The sequence below is a fragment of the Vicia villosa genome, unplaced genomic scaffold (genome assembly GCF_029867415.1).
Source record: "Vicia villosa cultivar HV-30 ecotype Madison, WI unplaced genomic scaffold, Vvil1.0 ctg.001863F_1_1, whole genome shotgun sequence".
NCBI lineage: Eukaryota > Viridiplantae > Streptophyta > Magnoliopsida > Fabales > Fabaceae > Vicia > Vicia villosa.
Window position 1 is genome coordinate 270,281 of NW_026705755.1, and position 26,519 is coordinate 296,799.

A 26,519-nucleotide genomic window follows, 5' to 3' on the forward strand; every position below is an offset into this window, starting at 1 on the left:
TTTATCGGTGTTGCTAGTTGTTTCGTTGTTCCTGATTGCGTTGAATGATTAGTACGTTAGATTTAAACCTTGTTGAGTTTGGTCGTTCCGAAGGAATAGTACTTAGAGTGTTGTCAAGCACAACTTGGGGATCGAAGAGTTGGAAACTAGAACGAAGTTAAGGATGGTGGTATCGGATGAATTTTCGAGGACGAAAATCTTTTAAGTGGGGGAGAGTTGTAACGCCCGGAAATTCAATTATTCGCTTAAGTTAGACGTTTGGAGTGTTTAGTGAAAATTTCGTATTTTGGGACGATTTAGTCGGTATTAGCTCAGGATAGCGGATCGATAACTAATTGAGATTTTTAATATTTTTAGTATTATAAATATTATTAGAGTGTCGTGTATTATTTTGGGAATTTTCAGAGCAAATTAAATTAGACCGTAAAATATGAGGTGATAAGTTAATAGGGAGTTTTAATAAAATAAAATTTAATTGGGCTGAACTCTGTGTTGCCCGTGTGAATTAGTTGGGCCAAAGTGGAATTATTTGATTTATTAACAGAATATTAGGTGTTATATAAGTAGTAGTAGTGAAACAAATTAGGTTTTTTTACGTAGAAAAGAAAAGAAGAACAAAAGTTAGAGCACAAGGGTTTGGAAGGAGAGGATACGAGAAGTGCAAGCCGGAACCAAAAATTAGGAATTCAATCGGAGTTAGAGCGGCCCTTAATTCAGGTAAGGGGTGGGGTTTTAACTCTATAATCGGAGTTATGATGAATCGTATGTGAGGATCGAATTGTATGGAATTATTAGAATTAAAATTAATATACTACAGTGTATTCGTAAATATATTGTGTAGTTAGAACGGTAGCGTTAAACATATATAATGGATATTTCGTTACTATATATATAATTTGTTAGATGATGATACTGCAGCGTAGCCGCGCAATTGTAGAATTACGTCCCAGGTCTAGCGGCTTAGGACAATTAGTTAGATAACCAATAATTTGCGACACTCCTATATACTATAACAAGCATATATATTTTTGATAAATCATAATTTGTTATGATATAAACAATAATCATGTTTCCAAGTTTCTAATACATGATATTCCATATAATAATAATAATATAGGATAATATAATTTCTATGAATATATGTTTCATGTTTCAGGTTCATAAACACACATGTGCACCGAATACTGTAGTCTGTAGCGATAGTTAGTGGAGAAATACCTTTTGTACTGTAGCGACAAAAACCACTTTCAATTGTTTCAATTTACTAATATATATACATTTCATTAGCATACTAATGTATAATAATAATAATAATTATTATTATTATAAAGATATATGAATAGTTATTATATTAATACTATAATCCAAATTATAGGAACATATATTTATATAGATTAGTTTAATTATTACAGACTGTATATGTATATCTAGCAGAGATAATTTTGGTAGCATAACAGCAGCAGTGAGCTAAAGTAAATAATTGACCGGAAAATTAATTAATCGAGTGGTATAAGTTAGGCGAGCCCGGAATTGATTCGGTATCCGTAAATTGGCGACGTTTGGCGATGTTGTGATGTAATGCATATATTGACATATTGCGAATTCTTGAGATGTTGCCGGAAATCATTGTGACGAGTAATTATCAAATATGATTGATATATTTTGGCGATGTAGGCGAATGCCTTATGCGACGTTGTTATGTGATTGATTGTGATTTGTTGCATTTCATTAGTGTCTCATGAATTGCATATTTTTGGCGATGACCTGAATTGGAAAATTAGCGACGAAGGCTTATGCCTTGATGCCTCTGTTTAACTGGCAATTGGCGATGGGGGCTGAAGCCCTGGGTACCACATGCATGATGCATTGTCGAGTCTCATTCATTTGTTTTATTGCGACGTTGTGCGTGATTATGTGATTTTGATCTTGAATTGGTTGATTGGAATTGAAACGTGAGATATATATTATGACTTGAACTGTAATATACTTTTTATCATGACTTTATTTATATAGTTTGATATCTCACCCTTTGCTTTTTTTCGCTGTTACCTTTATATTGGTAACGTGCAGGTGGTGCTAGTAAGTGAAGGATTTAGCCGCTGTGAGTCGAGTCGGTTGTCGCTCTGATACGTAGCACTCGGGGGGACAAAACGATTGTTTTTATTATTGTTTTAGTTGTTGAATTTTATTTGGTTTTGGTTTAAATTGTATCTTAAAGTTACCGTGCAAAGATGCTACGACTTGATTTGAATATTTATGAAGTTTGATGATTCCGCTGCGAAGTAATTTAATTAATGTTATAATTTCTCCGCTCTCGTTTAAGTGCTATGTATCTATGTGGAGGCATAATTGTCGTATGTGAATTGAATGACGAATGTGACATCCTATTTCATCGTATGCAAATTTTAAAATACTTTGATTTTTATTTATAATTACCGGGTAGATTTTGGGGTGTTACAATGACAACAAAGAAGAAATTCAAAGCTCTGAAGTTGTCCTATGGAAGCAAGAAGCAGAAGCTCTGAATGTTCTGAAGTTCTAAGCAAAGTGAACGTCTCTATCGAACTGGAAAATACTCAGGGAAGTCTTTTATTTATAAATTCTTCTAGTATTTATTTCAGGGGGAGATTGTTAATCTCAGGGGGAGACATATTCACACATTCTGATTACATGCTTATGCTATAACTGTGAAATTGTCCTTGGTCATCTGATATTCTGATTGCAAATTCATATCAATTATATATGTTTTTGTCATCATAAAAAAGGGAGAGATAGTTAGATCAATATTTGTTCTGATCAATATTCTTGTTTTGATGATAACAATGTATATGAATTTTTTATAAGATAATGTGGTACTCTAATCCTTTACATTTTCCAATTCAGGAATTATATAAGGAGTACGCACAATTCAGCGCCAGAAGCACTGACTAAGAAGGTTCAAGATTGCAACATCAGAACATGCTCTCGCAAGACATCAGAAGATGGTCAAGCAGAATCAGAACATGGTCTATGAAGCATCAGAAGAACATGAGATCAGAAGCAGAAGCACTGAAGTTCTTATGGTATCACGCTCAAGCACTTCAAAGTCAGAAGACAAGAAGATGTTTTGCACCAAGTTGTTTGACTCTGATTATTCAAACGTTGTATCTACAAACATCAGATCAGAAGCAAGTACAAGATGACAGGCTACGCTGACTGACAAAAGGAACGTTAGAAGCTACAAAATGCAAAATCAGTAGAAGCAGTAAAAGCAAGGCTTGAGGTAGTTGACAAAAGAGTGAAACATTAAATGCAGAGCTGTACGGAACATGCAACGCATTAAATGCTCTCAACAATCATCTTCTCAAACGCCTATAAATAGAAGTTCTGATGAGAAGCTGAATACACAACTCTTGCGCAAAAATACAGAAACATTGTCAATTTCAAAAGCTCTCAAACTTCATCTTCAACCTCACTTCACTTGTAATATCTTAGTGAGATTTAAGCTTAGAACTTAAGAGTAATATCACAGTTGTGATTATAGCTTTCTAAGAAGCATTTGAATACTTTTGTAAACATTTATTTTACATTGATTTGCAAAAGGTTCCTAGAGTGATCAGTGAGATCAGTAGACTCTATAAGACTTAGAAGTTTCTAAGTGTTGATTTCCTAGAATGATCAAGGTGTGATCAGTATACTCTAGAAGACTTAGAGTGTTTCTAAGTGGACAACCATTGTAATCAAGACTAATTAGTGGATTAAATCCTCAGTTGAGGTAAATCACTTTAAGGGGGGTGAACTGGAGTAGTTTCGTTAACAATGAACCAGGATAAAAATATTGTGTTCATTGTTTTTATCTTAAGAGTTTTTAAAGTCACACTTATTCAAACCCCCCCTTTCTAAGTGTTTTTTCTATACTTCATCCCCGTCTGCCGGCCAGTCCATTCGAGCACCATTATTCTTTCTGGCCATAACAACGTTCCTTCCCGAGGGGGTCTTCTGTGCTCGCTCCCGACGACCTTAAATAATCACTTCCACGGCCGAAAGCAACAACTTAGGGGGCTCCTGTTTTGGACTAGCCCAATTGTTCCAATAGGCCCAATCCACTCATTGGTATAAAATGGCCCAATAAGCATTGGCCCAATCCATAGAACCGGCGGAAGGCAATCTCCCTTCCTACCGGGCACGACCACTCTAAACCTACCACGACTAAGGAACATTCGAAATTTCTTGGTCTCCGTCCCCGGCGACGGATAGTTCCTTATGCCCGGCTAGTCAGAGACCTAGTCAGCTGTTTCCTATATTTTGGGCCCGGAAATCACGCCTAGGCCCACAAATATAGCGTGACCCAATTGTCATCAAAAGAGAACACTATAAATAGCCTTCTACCCCTAGGGTAAAAGGTAATCCAAACTTTGCCCAAACTCTCATATTTTCTGTTGTACCTTATTGTTCTCTTTCTTACTTTGGCTTTAGAGTGTCTTGCAGGTACAACCCCATTTTTCTCATCCATCACCGAAGATCAAGCCTACTGTTGCTGGCCACTTGTTCTGCACCAACCAAACAGTATGAATACTATGTTTGAATGTTATTATATTTTGATGAAAAAATAGGAAATCAATGTGATAAAATTTTGTTGTTAAATTAAGAGCGGTTAATAGATGTTATGTTATAATAAATTTTTGTCTTTATAAGAAGTTGAATATATATATATATATATATATATATATATATATATATATATATATATATATATATATATTAGAAAAAAATGTTATCGAACGATATTTGTAAATATCTGCAGGTACCTTAAACCTTGTGGATTACCCGCTTAGCGAATATATAAACGAATATGGGGCAGATACAAGTATCTTATTTATTTAACAAGGACACAAGAATATCATATTACCCACCGTCATGAATATCTATTTACACTCATAGGTAAATCTAATATATATATCTATTATGATATAATGTGACGTGATTTAAGAGATATTTTTTAAAGCTGATAAATAACTTGAAATCGCACATCAAAGAGCAACTGTGGAAGATAACATATCCAAAAACCAGAAATATGAAGCTACCCGCAAAACCTGTAACATGTTTACTTAAAATGAGTTATCTTATAGCAAGTGCATACAATCAAGTATGTATTGATCTAACAAGATATGGTCTTTTCGAAGAAATAAAAATCAACTTTGAAGTGGCCCACTTCAAAATTGAGTCGGACACATTATGTGTATTGGGGTGACTTTCAAAATCACTCATACTTTTAAATGTTATTCGACCATTATAAAAAATATAAGAAAGTATTAAAAAAAAGTTAAAATTATATATGATATAAATAAAAGTGATATTAAATTTAAAGATGATAATTATTGTCTTGAAATTAGAATAATAAAAATCATTATTAACAATTTTGAATATATTAATATTAATTTTTTGAAAATTTAAATATAATTTTGTCATTTAAATATGATAAACATCATATATTTGTTATTATTAATTATTATATAATATAATATATTACTTATTTACTCATATTTTCTCTAATGAATATTTTAAATATATTATTGATTTTTTTCAAAAGGTTTTTTTATAAAATCTATTTCAATTTATTTTATTACTTTTAATTTTTTTTAATTATTGTTTGTTTATTTGTTAAATTTAAATTAATTAAAAAATAATGAATATTTTTTACACGAATAGTTTGTAAATGTGTGTGTTTCAAAGACATAAAATAGTAAAATAATATATATTTTTTTTACGTGTTTGTCAAACACATAATAGGATATATGATATTTTTTCTTTATGATATTGTATAAGTATTCAACATATATTTTGTATCTATGCACTTATTGTATATAAGAGATCCTAAATGAATATTAATGATTTGACAATTATGAATAATTAATTCTTTAAAATATTTTTAGAATTTTGATGTATATGTTAGATTTTATTTTAAATATTTATTTGAATTTTTTAACAAATATGTTTTTTAGTAAAAAAACTTATTAATCATTAAACTTTGATTTCCTTTATAAAAATATAATATAGCAAAAAAAAGTATTTAACAAAAATATCATTATTGTACATTGTAATTAAAAAATTCATTAATAATTTACTAAAACTTTTTATTTAATTAATCCCTTAAATAAGGTTTTATTTTTGTAAAGTAAATAGAAAAATAATTTTTTTTAATAAGGATAAATTATTGAATAAAAAAAGGAAAAACAACAAGGATGAAAATACATAAAATATAATCCATTAAACAACTAGCAAATATAGGAAGACATACATAACTTATATCTTAAAAAAAATTAGAAGTACAAATAGGAAGTAAATCCCATAAAATGTCATAATCAACAAAAAAATCTCCATTGGCAATTATCTATACATGTATTTTTCTTTTTAAAAATGTGAGATATTTTGGATTTAAAGGAGCATATATTGTGTAAAGTATTCTTCCATTTAATTAAAAGATGACAAGGTACACTATTCATATGAAAAAAATACATGGATGATCCGTATTGAGTTAGTTTCAAGCAAAAAAAGTTATATTCCCTCTTGTTAGCATATTCGATAACAAGCATATTTTTCGTGCAAATCTGCTAGAAAGGATGTGCAAACTCTAATCTTAGCTAAGAAAACTCTAAAATATGCTCCCAATGTAATCTTAAATATGTCATCACAAATTGATATTCTAGAGAAATCTTGAAACTTAGTCCGTGTTACACTTAATCTAATTATGAATAGTAAAATACCAAATAACTTGTATGATTCTAGGTGCGGGAGGAGGTCAATATTTGATGAGAAAATATTTAACAACTGTAAACTCGTGAATTGAAGAATCATGTGTACCTTGATCGGGACTTTATGAGTCTATCGGGATACTAACTGCAAGTATACAGTCTAGTCGTTTTAGTTTTAAAAGATATCGAACCCACAGAGACTGAGGATCAATATAGTACGATCTTAAGTTACTAGTGCTAGCTAAAGCTATCGGGTATTTGGTTTTAGGGAAACGGAAATTAAATATGAATTTAATAATAATGCTAATAGTACTGGTATGCAATAGTCAGAGGTTTAGGTTCAATAAATCATCGACATAAATTAAGTTTAAAAACGCTTTCCAGAATACGTTATTTGAATTAAAAACCCTCTTCTCACACTCTCGTGTTTATTAATTTAGATTATAAAACCAACTTTAAAGTTGCTCTCGCTAAATCATTTAACAACTGAAATCACTTTTTGAAAATCAAATAAAATATAATCAACTCTAAAGAACTCTCGCTGTATTTAGAGTTGATGCTTTGATGTCTACTATCCGGTATAAGACCTCAAACTCTTGTTGTGTTGATTTTAAACCTTAGTTTGTGATTTTACTTTCGTAACAAAACAATTCAATATTAATTTTAGAAATCAAAACTGGTATTACTTTTAATTAGTTTTTAAACTGAATTATTACCGAACCTGTCGGTACCAGTGTTATAAATTTAGCTAGACATGGTTTTTAGTACATTCATGTAAAGACGGTATAGGAAATTGAATACAAGCATGACAATCAATAATAATATAAACATATAAATAGAAACCTGGAATTGAATTAAATAGTCTGAATAAGCTTCAAATACCAAATCTTCAATACAACTACGTGATCTTCAATTACAGCTTTGAATCCAAAATAACAATTCCTAATTCTATAGTGCAATAGCCCCTCAATGTGAGAAATTATTGCTTTGGGAAGTAAAAGGAAAGGGCTGGAAAATAAAATACTGGAAAAGGGAAAATAACTAGTTGCAGGAAATTGGAAAAATAACAGTCGAAAACTAAATCAGAACAATTTGAAGGAAAAGAAGACAGGAAAACAATTTTGCAACTGCCAACCTATATATAATGCTTCCCTAGGTGACCTAAGTCTTCCCCAAAAATAGGGAGACTTAAAACATGCACAGGACTTGTTCAATCGTGGGAGACTGGGATTCTGTGAGTCTGTTTGTGGGCTTTGCGTTTTAACCAAATTTAGCTAGTGCCGATCGCAACATGGTGTGACGAGGGGCACAAATTTTGCTCTTGTGTCGTTCGTAATCTAGATTTTTACGATCGTAACAACATCACTTCTTAGCAGACACTTCTACTTCATAGCAGAAGTGTGATGTTCTTTGGATGTTTTCTCTTCAATTTATTGTGTAGCTTCATCTTGGCTTGAGAAGTCATAAATACCTAAAAACACAACAAAATACCAACGTGAAGCAACATAATTGATAAAAATGGATAAACAGTTCATGTATATTAAGCCTAAAATGCGATACAATTTCACGTTATTACACCTCAAAAGAAGTAAATGTCATAAAGACAAATTGTTTAACATTAATAATTGACCCATATTTTTCTCATTTATTTCATTAATTTAAAGTTATTTTTTAATGCATATTAAAGTTGTTAGTACTTCTTTTGTTTTTAATCATGTTCCGGATTGGAACCAAAATTTGTGTTGTTCATTGACCTAGGACCCTGTGAGCAATGATGTGATCTTCGATACGGTGGTGCAGGATGAACGTGCCAGGTTAGCACCACAATGCTTAAGTTAGTTACAAAGTCCAAGATAAGTGTAGTGAAAATGTGAAGATTAGAAAAAGTACTTTGAGTCTCACGTGTGTCGATTATATATGTTGGATAATTTTAATTGGGTTATGCATGGTTGGGCTCTCGCATTAGACCCTAAGACTGCCCATAACAATTGCCCTCAAGGCTTGTCGTGTGTTTGCTAGCCGGGAAGTCTTCCAAAGTTGTGACCGACATCTACATATCGCGTCCAATCATAAAGGGAAACACAAACGTAGAGAACAAGTACAGAAGTAGTGGTGAACAAACACATTAAATGCATTTCCCATCATTAAAATATCTCGTAGATTTTTCAGGTGCGTAGCTTTAGGCCCGCAGGTTAGGGCATAGTTTTCCTACATAGGGCACTTCATTTTTTATTTACTCATTATAAAAGGATGGCTCTTCTTCTAGACGTCTTTTTTTCTTCATTTATTGATATAATTCATAGATGCATTATTATTTTGTTATAACTAACTTTTCATTCATTAAAAATTTGGTGATAGAATGAGACAATGGTTGCATTTATACCACCAACCAATTGACCTGGTATAGCATGTTGGGTATACTCCAAATTGACACTTTTTAGTCTTGGTAGTTACAATAATGTACTAGTTTTTAACATAATTTTTGGAACAAGAATTGTTCTGATCAATATTCTTAGTTTTGATGATAACAATGTATATGAATTTTGTATAAGACAATGTGGTACTCTAATCCTATGTATTTTCCATTTCAGGAAATATATGATGAGTATGCACAATTCAGCGCAAGAAGCACTGACTCAGAAGGTTCAGTATGCAACATCAGAACATGCTCTCGCAAGACATCAGAAGATGGTCAAGCAGAATCAGAACATGGTCTATTGAAGCATCAGAAGAACTTGAGATCAGAAGCAGAAACACTGAAGTTCTTATGGCATCATGCTAGAAGCACTTCAAAGTCAGAAGACAAGAAGATGCTCTGCACCAAGCTGTTTGACTCTGATTAATTCAAACGTTGTATCTACAAAGATCATATCAGAAGCAAGTACAAGACGGCAGGCTACGCTGACTGACAAAAGGAACGTTAGAAGCTATTAAAGGCAAAGTCAGTTAAAGCAGGAAAAGCAAGGCTCGAGGTAGTTGACAAAAGAGTGAAACATTAAATGCAATACTGTACGGATCACACAACACATTAAATGCCCCTATCGGTCATCTTCTCAAAACGCCTATAATTAGTGAAGTTCTGATGAGAAGCTGAACACAACACTTTCACGCAAAATACAGAAACGTTGTCAAATTCAAAAGCTCTCAAACTTCATCTTCAACCTCACTACGTTACTGTTGTAATATCTTAGTGAGATTAAGCTTAGAACTTAAGAGAAATATCACAGTTGTGATTATAGCTTATTAAGAAGCATTGTAATACTCTTGTAAGAATTTGTTTACATTCATTTGTAAATGTACTAGAGAAGATTAAGTTGTGATCGGATTCTCTAGAAGTCTCAGAGGGTATATAAGCATTGATTTCCTAGAGTGATCAGGTTGTGATCAGAATACTTTAGAAGACTTAGAGGGTATCTAAGTGGAAAACTATTGTAATCAAGATTGATTAGTGGATTAAATCCTCAGGTGAGGTAAATCACTCTAAGGGGGTGGACTGGAGTAGTTTCGTTAACAACGAACCAGGATAAAAATCATTGTGCAACTGTTTTTATCTTAAGAGTTTTTAAAGTCACACTTATTCAAACCCCCCCTTTCTAAGTGTTTTTCTATCCTTCAATAATAACCTAACATTACTCTAATACCCCCCGTCCCATAAACTCATGGTGACTAAAGAACCCTGAGTTTGTGTCTGATATCAAGAAAGTTGGAGGATGCTAAGGGCTTGGTAAGTACACTAGCTAGCTGTTTAGAGTCAGAGATGTGAACAACCTGAAGTAGGCTTGGCCATCACCTTCTCCTTGACAAAAAATAAGTTAATCTTCATGTGCTTAGTTCTAGAGTGCATTATGGAGTTATATGCAAGCATGAAAATTGAAAGATTGTCACCGAGAATGAAAAGAGGTTAACTGACAAAGTTTAACTCTTGAAAAGGGATTGAACCCATATTAAATAAGCAGTAGCTTGGCTAGACTCATGTATTCAATTTTAGTGTTGGATTTGGCCACAACATACTGCTTTTTGGACCACCATGAATTGAGATTTGTGCCAAAAAGAATAATGACACATCTCTGAAACTCGATCAAAGTGTGTGGGCTGCAACCCTTAATGGGTGGAAGATTTTATGTCTAGTACAAGAGAAACCTGGAGTCCCAAAACTCATTATACGTCATGTCCTAGCAACTACAAAACACCCTCATAAGAAGTAAATTGGTCTTAAAATTCTTATAAGACCACTTATAGACACCCAAGTATCCTTGCATACTCCCTTGGGTCAATAAAACCCCTCATAAATGGCTTTATACTTAAACATCAACAAACAACCTCAAAAGAACATTATAAACTGGCAAAATTACATAAATTATGTAGGCATTTATTGATTTATTTTACAAACAATCAAGATAAAATCACTCGATTTATCAATGAAAAGTGATAAAATAAATGTTTGACTTTTTACTAGCACATATGGGCAGTGCATCTAGCGACCCAATCTTTTTTAATTCTATAAATAGTAAGGCCATAATCAGTTCAAAGGGAGTTTTCAGTGAATTCAAGGTAGTATAGAAAGGTAGTAGGTTCACCTTGGTCTCAGTGGGAGATTCGAGAAAGGGAGATTAAAGGCGGAAACACTGCTCACGAGATCGTTGCATATGTTTTTCCAAGTTTGTCTTCTTCGAATTACTTATACAACTGTCATGAGTGAGCATAACTGAATATCTCTTTGTTAGGGGTATATGTAGACGTTATATACTCATGTGTTAATTTTGGTCATAACGTTTTACATAATTTTACTTAAGTTTTAATATTGATGATTCTTCATTTTTGATGCTTATTTTGGATCGGCTACCTAAAATATGTTCTAATGGTACAATCATACATACGAGAGGTGCTGGTAGTTACTAGATCCAAGTCTCCATCTATTTGATGGTAATGCCTAGAGATATGATTATGTTTAATATCTACATAATATTGATAATTGATATCAATATTTTTATTTCATTGTTGAAACTTAATGATGTTGTATTTAATAGTGCGAGAGATCACCTTTTAGGTAATACAACTTATCTCATGTCGTTGAGTCAGAGATGACATACGATAAAATCAACAAACAATAATACTAATAGTTGACTAGAAGAACATATTACACACCAATTGTTATTCATGAGAATAAATGACGATAAAATCTACCTTCCACTTCTCATTGTTAATACCAAATTTTCAATTTATTTTTGAAATTTAATTTATTTGCAACCAAACAAGTTGTGTTGTCCAAAAAAGTACAGGTGTGTGCGTGTTCTAGTAGGTATATTATGCGTTTGGGGGTAAGGGTTAGCTCACAATGCTGAGCAGTTTTGTATGGTGTTTTTAGGATATTTTAGGGACCAATTCACATGATGAGAGGTCATGTTTTTGGACAAAGCTACTGTAACACATGAGGCCGAAGAGGACAGATGGTGGTTGCACCGCATGTAACACTTGTGACAAAAGTAGGCGAGGAATGGTTGCCATATAGGAATGAGAAAGATCCTGAGGCTGTGCAGGGAAGATACTGCATGATATAAGGAAGACTTATAAGGATTGATTGGTACTACATATACCAAAAAGATGCATCTTCTTTTTGGTAGCCCGTTCCATAAGAACTCCACAGTTAAGCGTGCTTGACTTGGAGCAATTTTGGGATGGGTAACCTTTTGCAAAGTTTCTCAGAAAATGTGTGAGTGAGGACAAATCATTTTGAAAAGACCTTTGTCGATTTGTAGGGTCAGACAGTAATTCTAAAAAGTAGTCTAGGGCGTTATAAATGGTATCAGAGTCATACTTCTTCAAGTACAATGTGGTTCGAGGACAAACCATGTGGAAGCTGGTGGGTATGTGACACCCAAGGTTGAAGAGGGAAGATGGTGGTTACACCGCAAGTAACACTCGTGACCAAAGATGGCAAGGAGTGGTCACCAGATAAGAATGAGAAAGATCTTGAGGCTGTGCATGGAAGAGGCTGCTTGGTTGAAGGAAGGCTTATAAGGAATGATTGGTACTACCCATACCAACAAGATGCATCTTCTTTTTGGTAGCTCGTTCCATAAGAACTCCAAAGTTAAGCAAGGTTGATTTTGAACAATTTTGGGATGGGTGGCCTTCTAGGAAGTTTCTCAGAAAGTGTCTAAGTGAGGACAAATTATGCTGAAAAGACATGTGTTGGTTTGTAGGGTCAGTCGGTAATCCTAAAATGAAATCTAGGGCGTTATAGCTACTAGGTTGTAGGCGGGCGGAATCATGGGAGGAGTGGTCCTCCTAATTCAGGTATGGGACCTTTTGACTTCGTCAGGCTAGTTGGTTCAAGCCTAGTGGACTGGTCTAGCCTAGTGGAAGACTAGGTTCTATCCTAATAGACGATTAGGTTCTAGCCCAATGGATGACTTGGTCTAGCCCAAAGGGCGACTAGGTCTAGCCTAGTGAACGACTAGGTTCTTGCCTAGTAGACGACCTGGTCTAGCCCAGTGGGCTCATCCCATTCTTGGGGTTCTAGCTCTTCTTAGGATGCTAACTCTTTTTGGATACTCTTTATTAGGGCCCGACAAAATATACCAGTACACAGTCTCTCAAGCATACGGGCTTAAACAGGCCGAAGTGATTTGTCAAGAGTGCCCATATTCTTATGGCTCCCTTGTACAGATCTATCCTAGGTAGGCTTTTTCTTAATGAGGGCTTGTAGTGTGTTCCTCAGGCGAGACTTTCTGTCAAGTCCCTCTTACGAGACTTTATGCTAATTCTATTAGGCGAGACTTTATGTCGAGTCCCTTATATGAAACATTATGTTAAGTCTCTCATACGAGACTTTATGATGAGTCTCTTAGGCGAGATTTTATATGTTACGCTCGACTAATGAGACTCGAAGCTTCTAAGGCGAGGATTTAACCTCATGGGCAGAACTTCTATCGAGCCTTTAGTTAAAACTTGTGACAAAGTCTTCGGGGCTGGATATTGACCGCACCTCTAAGGCGTGGTTCTTGAGTTTGGTCCCGCTCAAGGAATACAAAGTCCCTCAAGTGAGAGTTTAATCAGTTTTGAGGAATCTAAGATCCTTTAGATGTTGTATTGTGTTGCCTGATTGGCGAAACGCTAAGTCATTCAAGCGGGGCGTGTAACCTTTCAGGCGATAATTCTAGCGAGCCCTCTAGGGAGACTTGACATTAAGTCTTTGGGGCTTGATATAGGTCGCGCCTCTTAGGCGTGATTTTTTGGAAGTATTCTTGCCCGAGGAGATACTAAGTCCTTCAGGCGAGAGTTTGTCTTGGCCAATTTGGCATAGCCCATGAGGGCGGCAAAGATCCTACAAGATCTGACGTCATGATTGCCTTGAGGGATGACAAGGATCTTCCTGTGGAAGTCTAGTTATGTGATTGCCTCGAGGAGCGGCAAGAATCCTTTCGTGAAGATTTAATGCGGAATTGCCTCGAGGGGCAGCAAAGATCTTCCTATGGAAGTCCAGCATGTAATTGCCTCGAGGGGCAGCAAAGATCTTCCTATGGAAGTCTAGCTATGCGGATTGCCTTAAGAGGCGATAAGAATCTTCACCAAGAAGTCCAGTATTTTCAATAACATAAGTGTTCCTTCCTCCTTTTGCGTACATCCTGCAAAATTCATTCAACTCATAAAAGAGAAGGTGTGGCTCTTCAAAACTCCTATTCCCACGCAGGGGAAATGATCAACCCCTTTATTCATACATATAATATATGGAGTTCTTAACCAAATTACAAGCGGAAGAGGCAATATGTGCCTTATCACAAGAACTAGAAGCTTTCATATGCAACACATTATGTTCTAGTAACTAGTAGTAATAAACAAACTAATAGAGGCCATATCATCAATATGGATAACAAAACTAGTAGAGCCATATACCTAAAGAGAAACAAATGCCAATTTGGAGAATCAATATAACCTTCAAAGCCACTGAGACTAGATCATCAACATGGATAACAAAACTAGTAAAGCCACGTAGAATAAAATACAAGCTAATTTATGCAGAAACAACAACACCTAGCCTACGATGCCACCGGAAGGAAGACGTAGAGGAACATAGAGCAACAACAGAACATGCAAGCTCAAAGAACTAAATCAGATATGAACATCAACATGTACAAACACCAGAACATGTTAAAACACGAAGAAATGGACAACAACATGAATATCAAGAAGAGTATAGACACGAAGAACACAATTTTAGCAATGTAGAGTAGGAACAATAATACCTAGCATTACATAAACACTGGCGCGAACATGGGGATGAACAGGGAATGGAACATGTAAGGGTTGATTCAGAACGATATCGGTGAAATCGTAGTGCAAATGACGTGGAAGTAGAAGGGCTACCTGTATCCGATGGCGGCGGAAACTCAAGCAGTCCTAAACACCATTATGATTGCTTAGATGATGGGGATAAAGAAATTGAAAGTTCGGTCGGATTATCAAGACACTGTCACAAAGGTTAACAATAGAGGTGATGAAGGCAAAGGCGAAGGTGATAAAACACACAAAGGTTATCTGATCAATCAAATTAGGAAAACCTTAACTAGGTTTGAAATGGGCTATATATCTCATATTTATTTTTTGGTGGAAATCTTGATATCCGGCCTTGCGACCGACTAATCCAAGAGGGACCAATCCCACCATCCACTAGCGGGGGTCACGTTTAAAGCCAGAACAAAATTCTGTATGGACTGCCCCAACACAAGAATTGATGACACCTAACTTATTAACGTACCTACAATATTCAGGCCCACAAACTTGCTCAAAGGGCCATTACTGAAAACAACTCAGTCCACATGAACCAACCCAATCAGAATGTAGTAAAAACTTTTCAGACAATTTATCAATAAGAGGTAAAAAAAAATTTTTTAAATTTTTTTATCATAACTCTTCTCCTTTTTTTCCTCTCAAAATCCCTATCAAATAGGAGAACCAAAAATTATTTCATACAAAAATCTGATTACATCAATCCTCTCCTAAAAAATTGAACTAAAGATAATTTAAATATTCACTCCCAGAAGAATCTCCAACCAAACGGATTCTAAAATTAAAAAAAAAAAAATTAAATATGTTGTTGGTCCATATAAAAGTCAATATTTATTTTTATACGGACTAAAAGTTATTTTAATAATTTTATAAAAACTAAAAACAATATTTAACCGAAGAAAAAAAACCGTTTTTAAAAATGTGTATCAAAACTTAAAATGTTAATTTATTTAGAAAAAAAAAACTAGTAGATTTATTTTCGAGGAAAATAAAATTCCAGGAAAATAAAAGTAGATAGATAATATACAACCCCAAGCGTAGGGGTATCCTTAACAGATTTCTCTTTCCCTCCCTCCTTCCGTGGCACGCCCGAAGATGGATTTCGGCGCGATTTACGGCCGCCATAGCCGCCCCTGCAGAAGTCGTCGCCGCTGATCAGATCTCAACCCCGCACCGCGATTCTGAGATTGATAGGTTATAGAAACTTACTATTACTATTTATTTCTTTATGCGATTCAAATCTCATTTTGTTAATCCTTTCTTTCTTCTCTTTTGTAGATAACTGAAAGATTTTATTGGAATTCAAGAGTTCCTGATTCACTGGTAACATTCCTCTTCGATTCAGATGAAAATATGTAGCACCGACACTTGTCTGATATCGATATTTGTAATTACGTTTAATTAATTAATTATTTATAATTATTATCAGTGTCGATGTGTCTCGGTGCACAACTATGGCGGCACAATATCGTAGTGGAATTTAAATAAATCACTTTTGTTGTGCGATATGCTATTTATGTCTAATATAAAGTGTTGTCAATTAACCGCGCTAGAAATTTGAACAACATGCTGTTTTCGTCGTTCTTTGATTGACAACAATGATGCATTCTAAGAATGTTTTATATTGTTTGAGTAAATATACATACATGTACTATATTAAGCTGAATTTATTTTGTTTTGACGACTATGCATCGCAATTAATTGCAGATGAGAAATTTGCAAATGAGATCTCTATTTCAATTATTACTATTGCACATCAAAGTAAGGCCACACTTTGCTAAAGGTGAGTATTTGTTTGGTTCGTGTTTTTTATCTTGATTTTATCTGCTGTATGCGTGTTTAGTTTGTAAATATTAATATATTAACTTGGTCAATACGTTTCGTAATAACAATCGTTTTGATTGCTTAAAGTGACCAGTAGAATAATATATGCTGCATTATATTATCATACATGCTCAACCCTAGGGTAGAAGACTGATGAGATAGTTATATATTTGTTTTGGATTTCTTATTGCTGGCTTGGTAATTGGCATGTTGCTAACTAATGTGTTAATGTGAAATAAAATGGAAGTTTTTGAGCTTCATAAATGGATGGATAATTGGCATGATATGAGAAGAGTTGTAAATGAATCGATGACGTGCTATTGAGTGTGTAGAGCGTTCTTGTGTCCAAGGTTTGTATAAAAGAATCGAAAAGTACTATTTAGAGATAATATTAGACGTATACATAATAGTGCGGCAATGTTAAAGAATAATGCTAATGATTATTTTGGTCCTTGAAAGATAAGGAACTGGTCAAATATGTCCCTAGAAGACAGAAATCACTAGAGTGGTCTCTAAAAGATGACTTCATCAGTTAAGTTGGTCTTTAGGTTAAGAAGTTTGACTTAATATATTCACGGAGATGCACATGCGGAGCTTTAAGAATCATTTAGGATTCACATTTGGCAAGATACTCATCTTTGCCGTGTAAGGCGTTGTTTCTTCCATAGTTCCTTCTCTCCCAATTTACTTATCTCCGACATTAAAAGATGAAACCCTAACTTAATCTCAAAACTCCCTTTCGATCTTTGATCAAAGAATGAAACTCTAGCTACTAAAAGTTGAGTTAGGCATGAACGAAGATTATTGTGAATTAGCATCTCACATTTTTGTCCTAGAGGGGCCTTTTGTGTTCTACTTTTATATAATAGCAACGGAAGCGCACAGATTGTAGTAAATAGGATAACTATACGTGGTATAGTATCAGTTAACCTATAGTAATTAGAGCAACTAGCCAAATTTAATGTAACCTTAGTTAGCATTTTATAGACAATTTTGAACAAAACAAAATAAATTCGACAAAAAAATCAAGAAGTAATGCATTTTGATTTCACTTCAAAAGGTGGAACCAAAGAGAACCGAGCGTAATATGCTGTTTCATTCTGCTCTGTCCGTATGTCATAATTTTCAATTTAGGTAGTATGCACTGTTGTCAATTAGTGGCGCTATACTGTTATGTGATTCCATTCAGCCTTCAAAACCGCTTGGGTTTTTTTTTTCCGTTTTTCCCCGTTTTATTATTTAAGCCAGTTTCCATCTTTACAGTTTCTGCCGCATCTTTTTTCAGTTACCTAGGCCCCATTAGAGGGTGCTACACTTTTGCACACAAATCCCTGTTTTGTTATTTTTGGAATCACAGGGGAATATCTAATACCTTTGGCGATAGATCTGATACCTCATTTGTCTGGTCATGGTTTCTAAGGTATTTCTTACATCTAACTAGAGTTATTAATCTCGGATAGCAGAGCAGAGCGGCTGACTCTAAAAATGGGATAGCGGGATAATTATATGAATAATTATATATATAAAAATATATATGAATAATCATATGAAAATAAAAACAGAATATTTAAAGAACAATGGTAAGGATAAAAAGTTTATTTTTAAAGAGGATTAATTATTAATTATTATTATTATTATTTCTATTATTTATTTTTTATCAAGGCTTAGTTTCTCTCCAAGATAGCCCATATGAGAGCATCTGCATAGCAGCTTTGCACCGAACCTTTCATAAGGTTCAACCCAAAGTTAAACAAAACTTTTCTTCCTCGATTCCAAGAAATTTGATGTTTTTGTATCAAAATACGAAATACACAGACAACACTTGTAATTATATCAATGCTTCCACAAGGTTATAATAACGAAGAACTTTTACTTTTGTTGTTCAACGAGTTATATATGATGTGTGTTGCTACGTTATATAAAATATGGGTCCATTAGTCTAAACCAATACGTATCCGATACGGAGATACATTAGTAATTGAAAAATCTAGGATACGATACGTTGAACATAACGTATATAAAAAAATTAAAATTAAATATTAGTTAAATGATTCTCGAACAAAAATCAATTGAATTTGCAAAATTTGATAATAATTTGTAAGGAATTGTGAGAAAAAGAAAAAATAGTTAAAGTTGAGAGAAAAGTAATTAAAGAAAAAGTTTGATTCTTGTAATAGAAAAAATGAAAGTGATAAGGTAATTAAAGTTGAGAAAAGAAGAATTAAGGATGAGGAAGATTGATTCATGGTACGTATCGTAATATTTTATTTTTTAAATTAAAAAATTCCGATACTCCTTTGATATGTATTGGTGGCGTATCGGAGCATATCGGCGTATCAGTACATATCGGATACGGCACGTCATAGATTTTAGAGAATCTTGATTGGTCTACACCCTAGTGTGGGGAGTAATATTTCATAAGCGGTATTGTTGTCGGCGGAAGGCCAAAACCACTGTATAAACGCACCATTGTGACTTATGGCGCTGCAATAGTGGTCATCCCTTCACAAATTGCCTAACACGGTTGTCGAAAATTCTGCCGTGCCATTCGTTATTATGATGCCATGGCTTCGATTTAATAACACTGATCATAAGTACAAACCTTGTGAAAATTAGAGAGTTTCTAACATCCGAGCCAGTCATCCTAGGCTTCAAATATTTTAACCAACATTCAAAAACAGAGTACAAGCTGATGAAGTTTGATCTAAAATCACACATGTGCAAACAAAAGAAAATATGATTATTTTGGTCTTTGTTAAATATCAGCGCTGTAGTGTAGCTTTATTTGATCTAATCACTATTGTTAAGCAACTTGCAATTTAGTATAAAATGTTGTCAAATAGTGACTAAAGCGGCGCTATAGCACTGTTGCATAACGAAGTTTGAGCAAACTGCTATTTTCTGTGATCTGCAATTGATAGCACTAGACAACATGAATCTACAGACAAAGAAGATATAAACTACTAACGAAAATACTTAAATGGAAATCAAAACAAATATCTCTCTTACATAAATATAAACCCACAATTTCGATTTATTAAAACTTAAAATGATTGAAAGCAACATTGTTCTTAACATTCAGAACTGAACACAGCCGAAGACTGTGTACATAATGAAAAATTAAGTGTGCAGTTTCCTATCTTCACAATTACTTTGTGAGACTTATTAAGGGATCATCACCGGGGACTTATTCAACACGAGTGTGGGTATCCATCACCTAGGTCCAGATTCTTAGTTTTGCTATGGTTTGCTTTGTGCCCACCAAGAGCTTGGTAAGATTGGAACATTTTTCCGCACCTATCGCACTTGAACCTGGTTTGAGAGTCAGCTTGAGCAAGCGACTCTCCTCCACCGCTCTTTGGCTCCCCTTCGGACAACAAACAAAGAGCGTCAGCTGCTTGTCTATCGGCCACTGTATGAAGTTGGCGGTGGCATTTGGATCTCTTGCGGGTTGGGTTTTGTGGGTAGGGTGCAGATCCGTCTCCTCTGTTTGAGTTTGCAGAGATGGCAGAGAAGTCACGTTTCATAGGTCGAACATTCTCTGTTTGGTTTTTTTCTGGATAGCAAGTCAGTGAGGAAGCAGAAATCGGATGCTGGGTTAAATCTGTTGAATTGGCTGGAGGCATTGGCAATTTGCCGTAGTGAGATCTCATGTGGCCTCCAATGGCTTTCCCATTGGAGAACCACTTATCACAAATCCAACAGACTTTGCCGTTGTTCTTCTCCATAGTTGCAGAAAACCGGAAGTTCGTATACTTCCTCACTCGTTTATTGTGGCTGTGTGTTTGTTGAATTCCAATTTATATAGAGAAAATTTGCAATCCTTGACCAATCCGCTTTGTGTGTCTAACACTTTCCACGTCGGAAATTACGGGGGTAGATACATCACATCTATATACATTGCATCTTTAACATTATTATATATTTACAATAAAAAGCCTTCCTTATACAAATGGAACAAAATCTGAAAAGGCCGTTATAAAGGTAGGATATGATGGCCTGCCATCACCCTATTCAGCATTTGAGTTTTTTTTTTTATTTACTATGAATTTTTAACTTAATGAGGTTATTCAAGGAAAGTATAATTAAATTTTTTAAGATTCGGTTTTGCATTTTTTATATATTTTTCTGAAAAGTATAAAATAAATAAACTATGAAGAGTTATATAGCGATACCGCTATTTTTATTGGCATTTGGCAGGTTACTAAAAAAGCTACAAATTTTAACTAGAAACATTGGTCAATTCATTTCAATATTTCATCTACTTTTTTCCCTCTATTTTAATTCTGTTTAAATTGATACTGCACATGTCCATTATTTCACTGGATAAGAATTTGTGTTTGTCAAGTTCCAGGCATATACACTATACTTGTGTTTGTCAAGTTCCAGGCATATACACTACACATTAAATTTAATAATGATAATGAGCATTATATTTCAAGGATAAAATGAAAGAAAAATAGTCTTTGCTATATAGTAAAAAAAAATTGTTTCTGTTTAACTTGGATTATTCATGTTTATCTTTTACCATTGATTCCATGATGAATATTTCTAAAGCCGGAATAGTTTTGGCAAACTTATTTGAAGTGGATCTCCTTGATTATGTGGCCTCTATTTTTATCCAAGTAGAAGAAATGTGCGCATTTTATAGCATGCATTCCATATAGTATGCATTTTCTCTATTTGATCATGTCTTAATGATTGCATGTGTATTTATATATCGCATATCACTCTCTTTCTATTTTTGCCCTCTTATTATTTTCAATTTCATGTGTCAGCAAATATTTTAAGCTAGTATCCTGATTTCCATTTTGATGTATGTTTTTTCTTTTGTTTTGAATAAATTGTTTCACAATCTGATGGTTGACACAGTGCAGATCTCTAACTGGACTAAAGAGTCATTAATGTCGGATTGAATAAAAAACTTTAGTGATTGTTCCAAGTTTGAAAATTTTAGATTCACATAGTGACACAATAGTTGGAGCCATGGTTTTAAATTGTGGTTGCGGATGCGGTTGTGGGTGTTGAGATTGCGGTCATTGCAGTTGTTGCGATGCACATTGCGGCCGTTGCGGTGTGAATTCTTAAAAGGAAAAGTTTGAAATACAAGTTGAAAAACACTTAATATTAAGATTTTCATTGCTTAATAAGTAAATTGAGTTTTAGGATTCTAATATTTTGATTTTTGACAAAAGTACTTGAAGAAACATGATTGAAATTGCCTAATGTGGTTCCTAATACAGTCGGAGGCGTGATTTTAAAATCACTCCGCAATTTTGGTCTATGCGGATGTAGAGACAACCGCATTCGCAATATTGCGGATGCAATTGCAGTTGCAGACTACAATTTAAAACCATAGTTAGAATCACAAAATATCAATGAAAATTGAAAATTTTCTATGATTGTCAAATAATTTACTTTCATTTCTTTGAAAATTTGCTGTTTCAGAGGGAAAAGAATGTTAAGGTTTCTTTGAATTTTTCCCTTATAAATAAAATCAGAGCCAATGATAACGGCGTGCAAGATGAACTCCAACACATGACTCAAAATTTATTACAATTAAACTGTAATTAAATAGAGTTTTGTTACATGTTCTTCACGATTAAACCGTGACTAAACTGAAATAATGAAAGCTTACTCGTAACTCTAGATTACATGCGTATTTGAATTTTAACCTTATTTGTGAGAGATTTATCAATACTTATGTTTTAACATCCTTATGGTGTGTTTCATAATATTAAAAGCTAGGGTTTTTTTGTTTGAACTATTGGTGTTCAAAACTTTTCAGATTTATTTATGGGAATATGGGAAATGGGGTTTGATCGGTTGAAGTAATGAGTGTTGCATCAAAAGATCCTACTAGCAACAACTTTCAAAAAATATACTAAAAGAATAAAAAAAACTAAAAATTCATAAAATGTATTAAAAGAAGAAAAATTTTCACCCCACCCCATAGACATTAGGCGCACCACTGAATTGACAAAATTGTCTTCGTGCTTTCGTAGATGCATCTCCGGAAGTACCATTTTTAATAAAAAATTGGTTTTTTTTCGTAAATGCATCTACGAAACCCCTTAAAACATAGTGGAACGTATTAATTGAGAAAATCAGAATGTTTCGTAGATGCATTTATGGAAGATTTCATGAACTTAATTAATTTGAGATTTTCCCAATTAATTGAGAAATTAATTTGGAATTTTCCCAATTAATTAATTTGTAACTTAATTTTTGATTTTCCAAATTAATTGGGAAAATCCTAACTTTCATGATGTTTTAACGATTACGTAGACGTCATCAAACTCAATTAATTTGGGATTTTTTCAATTAATTGAGAAAATCTCCAATTAAATTATAAATTAATTGAGAAAATCTCAAATTTTCAATTAATTGGGAAAAATCTTCCGTAGTTACATCTACGGAAAGGTTTGATGGGTTTGATTAATTGAGAAAATCCTAAATTCTCAATTAATTGGGAAAAATCTTCCGTAGTTACATCTACGGAAAAGTTTGATAGGGTCTGACAATAGAGTGTTTCGTAGATGCATCTACGGAACTTGAGATTTTCCCAATTAATTGGGAAAATCCCAAGATTCATTATGTTTTATACGCTTTCGTAGATGCATCTACCGAAGGAATCAAATTTTTTCAAAATATGGGGTGCTTTCGGATGTGCATCTACGGAAGCTAGGGGCAAAAATGGAATTTCGTGTGGTGTTTAAGAGATCCATGAGGTAGGTTGAGAAATTTTCTTAAAAGAATAAACAAAAACTAAAATTATCTAATAAAGTATAATACAATATACACCAATGTATACTGCAAATGGTTACTCAATTTGTGGGGATTGTTTAGTACACTATACTCTATGCCTTACTTATTTATCATGACAAATATTTTGTAAAATTTTCAAAATTCATATTTTGGAATTCGGATGCATCAAAACACATGTCATATACAAGTATAAAATGTATGGATTTTGAAATTTGGATGCATCCCTACACACCACAACAAACCCAACTTCAAAATCACGGCCAAATCCAAGTAAAAAAGAGTTGGGATTTTAAAATAAGGATTCAACTTGAAGGATCTCAAAATTCGGATGTTTTCATTCAAGTACTTTTCCCCGTATTTCCATATTCTTTGCCATCCATTTGTAGGATCTTCGTCAATTTCTACTCCTCTTCATCTAAGCTAGGCATATTCATCTCTTTTTTTCTTTTTTTTTTAAATTTATGATACATGCATTCTCTTAGTAGGTTATAACTATGTTTCATTAAAATGCATCCAATACATATGTGTATAGTTTCTTTGATCCTAATAAGATTTGAAATGAATTTGGGGGCATTTGAGGGTTAGGGTACGTGTATGAATAAATTTTGCTCTAGTATGTTTTAGTTCGGATTTTGAAGTCCCGACCCATTATACAGAAAACGGAATTCAGATTTCTCTGTTTTTTATTAAGTTTTTTAATTTTGTTTGCTTATTATGTTTTTTTAATTTTGTTTGCTAATGCATTGTTTTCCCCCTTTGATTTTATGCCTTTTTTTGTTTGATTATAAAAAAAAACTGACGGACATGGTCGAGTGAACCGACTTGCTTCAGTGTGCAGGGAAAAGGCTAAACTTTTGCGACAAGATCGAGCTAGGGCAAGAAGAGGGGAAGGAGAAGATCAATTGTAGAAATTCGAAAAGGGAATCAGTTCGACTAATAATCTAAGGTAAGGGGGGTTATCATGAGTAATATGTTTGGTTTAAGGGGTTGATAATTGTATGTTGGGGTTTTGTGCTGTTCTTGATGAAATTGATGATCTATGATGATAGTTTGTTTAATTATATGGTTAACATGTTGTATGATGATGATTGTTGTATTGGTGATTAATAACACAATTTAGATTTAAATCCACCATTGTTTTGAAGGTTTAACGTTTGATGAAGATTATTGGAGGTATGATGAATGTTTGTAAATTGGTGTTTTAAGATAATTAATTCATGTTAGAACTAGGTTAATAGACTTTAAATCGCAGGAAAATCATGATTAAAAACAGTTTTTGGATAAAAGTTTGGGTCTGGTATGATGCAGGTCGTACATGGATATTTTGCAGAATCGCATAGTCCACTTAGCGCAGTGGAGCCCGCTTAGCGCGCTCTTGAAAATAAAAAAAAGGGTCAAGTCAGTAGGTATTGCGCTTAGCGCGAGTTCGTGAGACAAAATTTTTTATTTTCGAAAAATATTTATTCTAATTTCTGAGAATTTTCTGGAATTTACTGTGCACGTTTGGGTAGGTTTAGAAGGCATTTTGTATGTAACTTGATGATGTGAATTCTTATGTTCTATACTTGATTGTGGTGAAAGTTGTTGTGTTGATTGATAACATAATTAATTGATGTTGTGTGCTGAGTTGATCAGGATGTTGTGAAGTTTGTGTGTTTGTATAATGATATGAATTTGGTGAATAAATAAATGATGATGTCATTTTGACTAGTCGTGGTCGTTGATTTCATGACGTTTAGCATCATGCATTCATAACATATTTGTAGAACGATAAATCCAGTGATGTTGTAGGACCATTGGTCCAGTGACGACCCTAAAATCTCATTGTGCGGATTAAGTGCAATTTGTTGATGTGCTCCGGCTCCAAGCGAGAGTCAATCCTATGGTGGGGATCTTTGGAGAACGATGACTGAGTCATCAGTGAAGTATTGGTAACACATGCATGAGTCCATTGTTGTTGCATCACATTTTTGTGATATTGTGTGAATTGATGATATTGGCTTGTTTGTGATGTGAACAACGTAAGTGATAATTGTGATTGAGTCATAAGATGATGTTGTATATAAGTAATGATGTGCAAGTGTGAGTAAGTATGTGTATATGATGAATATGTCGTATCGGTATGTATGTGATTGAGTATTGGTATACAACTACTATGTCTATTCCTTATGTCTTATATATTGATTATGAAATACTCACCCTTTCTGTTTGAATATTGCCTTCACGTAGGTACTCAAGAGTAGTTCGTTGAAGTTAGGGGATAGCTTCATAGCGTCCTTTTACCGTTGTTTATATTGAAGGGAGTCTTGCTCTGATACGTAACATCAGGGACAGGGTCGTTATGTTCTAGAACTATTATGTTCACTTTGAATATTTGAATTTGGTTTGCATTTTGATGAATTACCTTTCAAAGAATTTTGGATGTTGATGTTTTGAGTTATAATTCATGAACCATGAGGTTTAATTGATGTGTTATGAAGAGTACCAAGGATGTTTTAAATTGTGAATTTCGTTGCAAGATAATCTGATTTACGTTACGACGATAAATGAAATTTAGTTTCAAATAAATGTTGAGAACCCGTGTTACGGAGCAGGACTATTATTTGTGTAGTTTTTATGACAATGTGACACCCTTGTTTGGTGATTGTATTTTGATTTAATCCGTATTATATTGAGAATATTCCTTGTGGGTTAGAAGGGTGTTACAGTACACTTGTCTAATATTTGTGGCACTTTCGATTATTTTCTTTTTCACATTTGAAAGTACATTTTTGGGTTGAAGCATGTTAAATGTTATGTTAGAGACAAGTTTATTCTCTTCAAAATTCAGACGAAATACAATGGGGTGATTGACTAAATTGTATCACAAATTATGATTATGTATACCACAAATCACTTTAAATGTCC

The 26,519-nt window shown here is 33.9% G+C and overlaps 1 protein-coding gene and 1 long non-coding RNA gene across 2 annotated transcripts; one reads left to right on the top strand and one right to left on the bottom strand.

The window, feature by feature from the left end:
- Positions 1-16,022: 16,022 nt before the first annotated feature.
- Positions 16,023-26,119, top strand: LOC131636941 (uncharacterized). Its single transcript, XR_009294222.1, has 5 exons — positions 16,023-16,214; positions 16,299-16,343; positions 16,728-16,803; positions 24,444-24,558; positions 25,842-26,119. It is a non-coding gene; the product is annotated as an uncharacterized LOC131636941 (long non-coding RNA).
- LOC131636940 (zinc finger protein ZAT9-like) lies at positions 19,861-20,602 on the bottom strand. Its single transcript, XM_058907520.1, has one exon. It carries the CDS (start codon positions 20,570-20,572, stop codon positions 20,036-20,038), a length of 537 nt encoding a protein of 178 aa, XP_058763503.1. The 5' UTR covers positions 20,573-20,602; the 3' UTR covers positions 19,861-20,035.
- Positions 26,120-26,519: the final 400 nt, after the last annotated feature.

Coding starts and splice junctions, on each gene's coding strand:
- LOC131636940 (XM_058907520.1), bottom strand. CDS start 20,572: ATGGAGAAGAACAACGGCAAAGTCTGTTGGATTTGTGATAAGTGGTTC.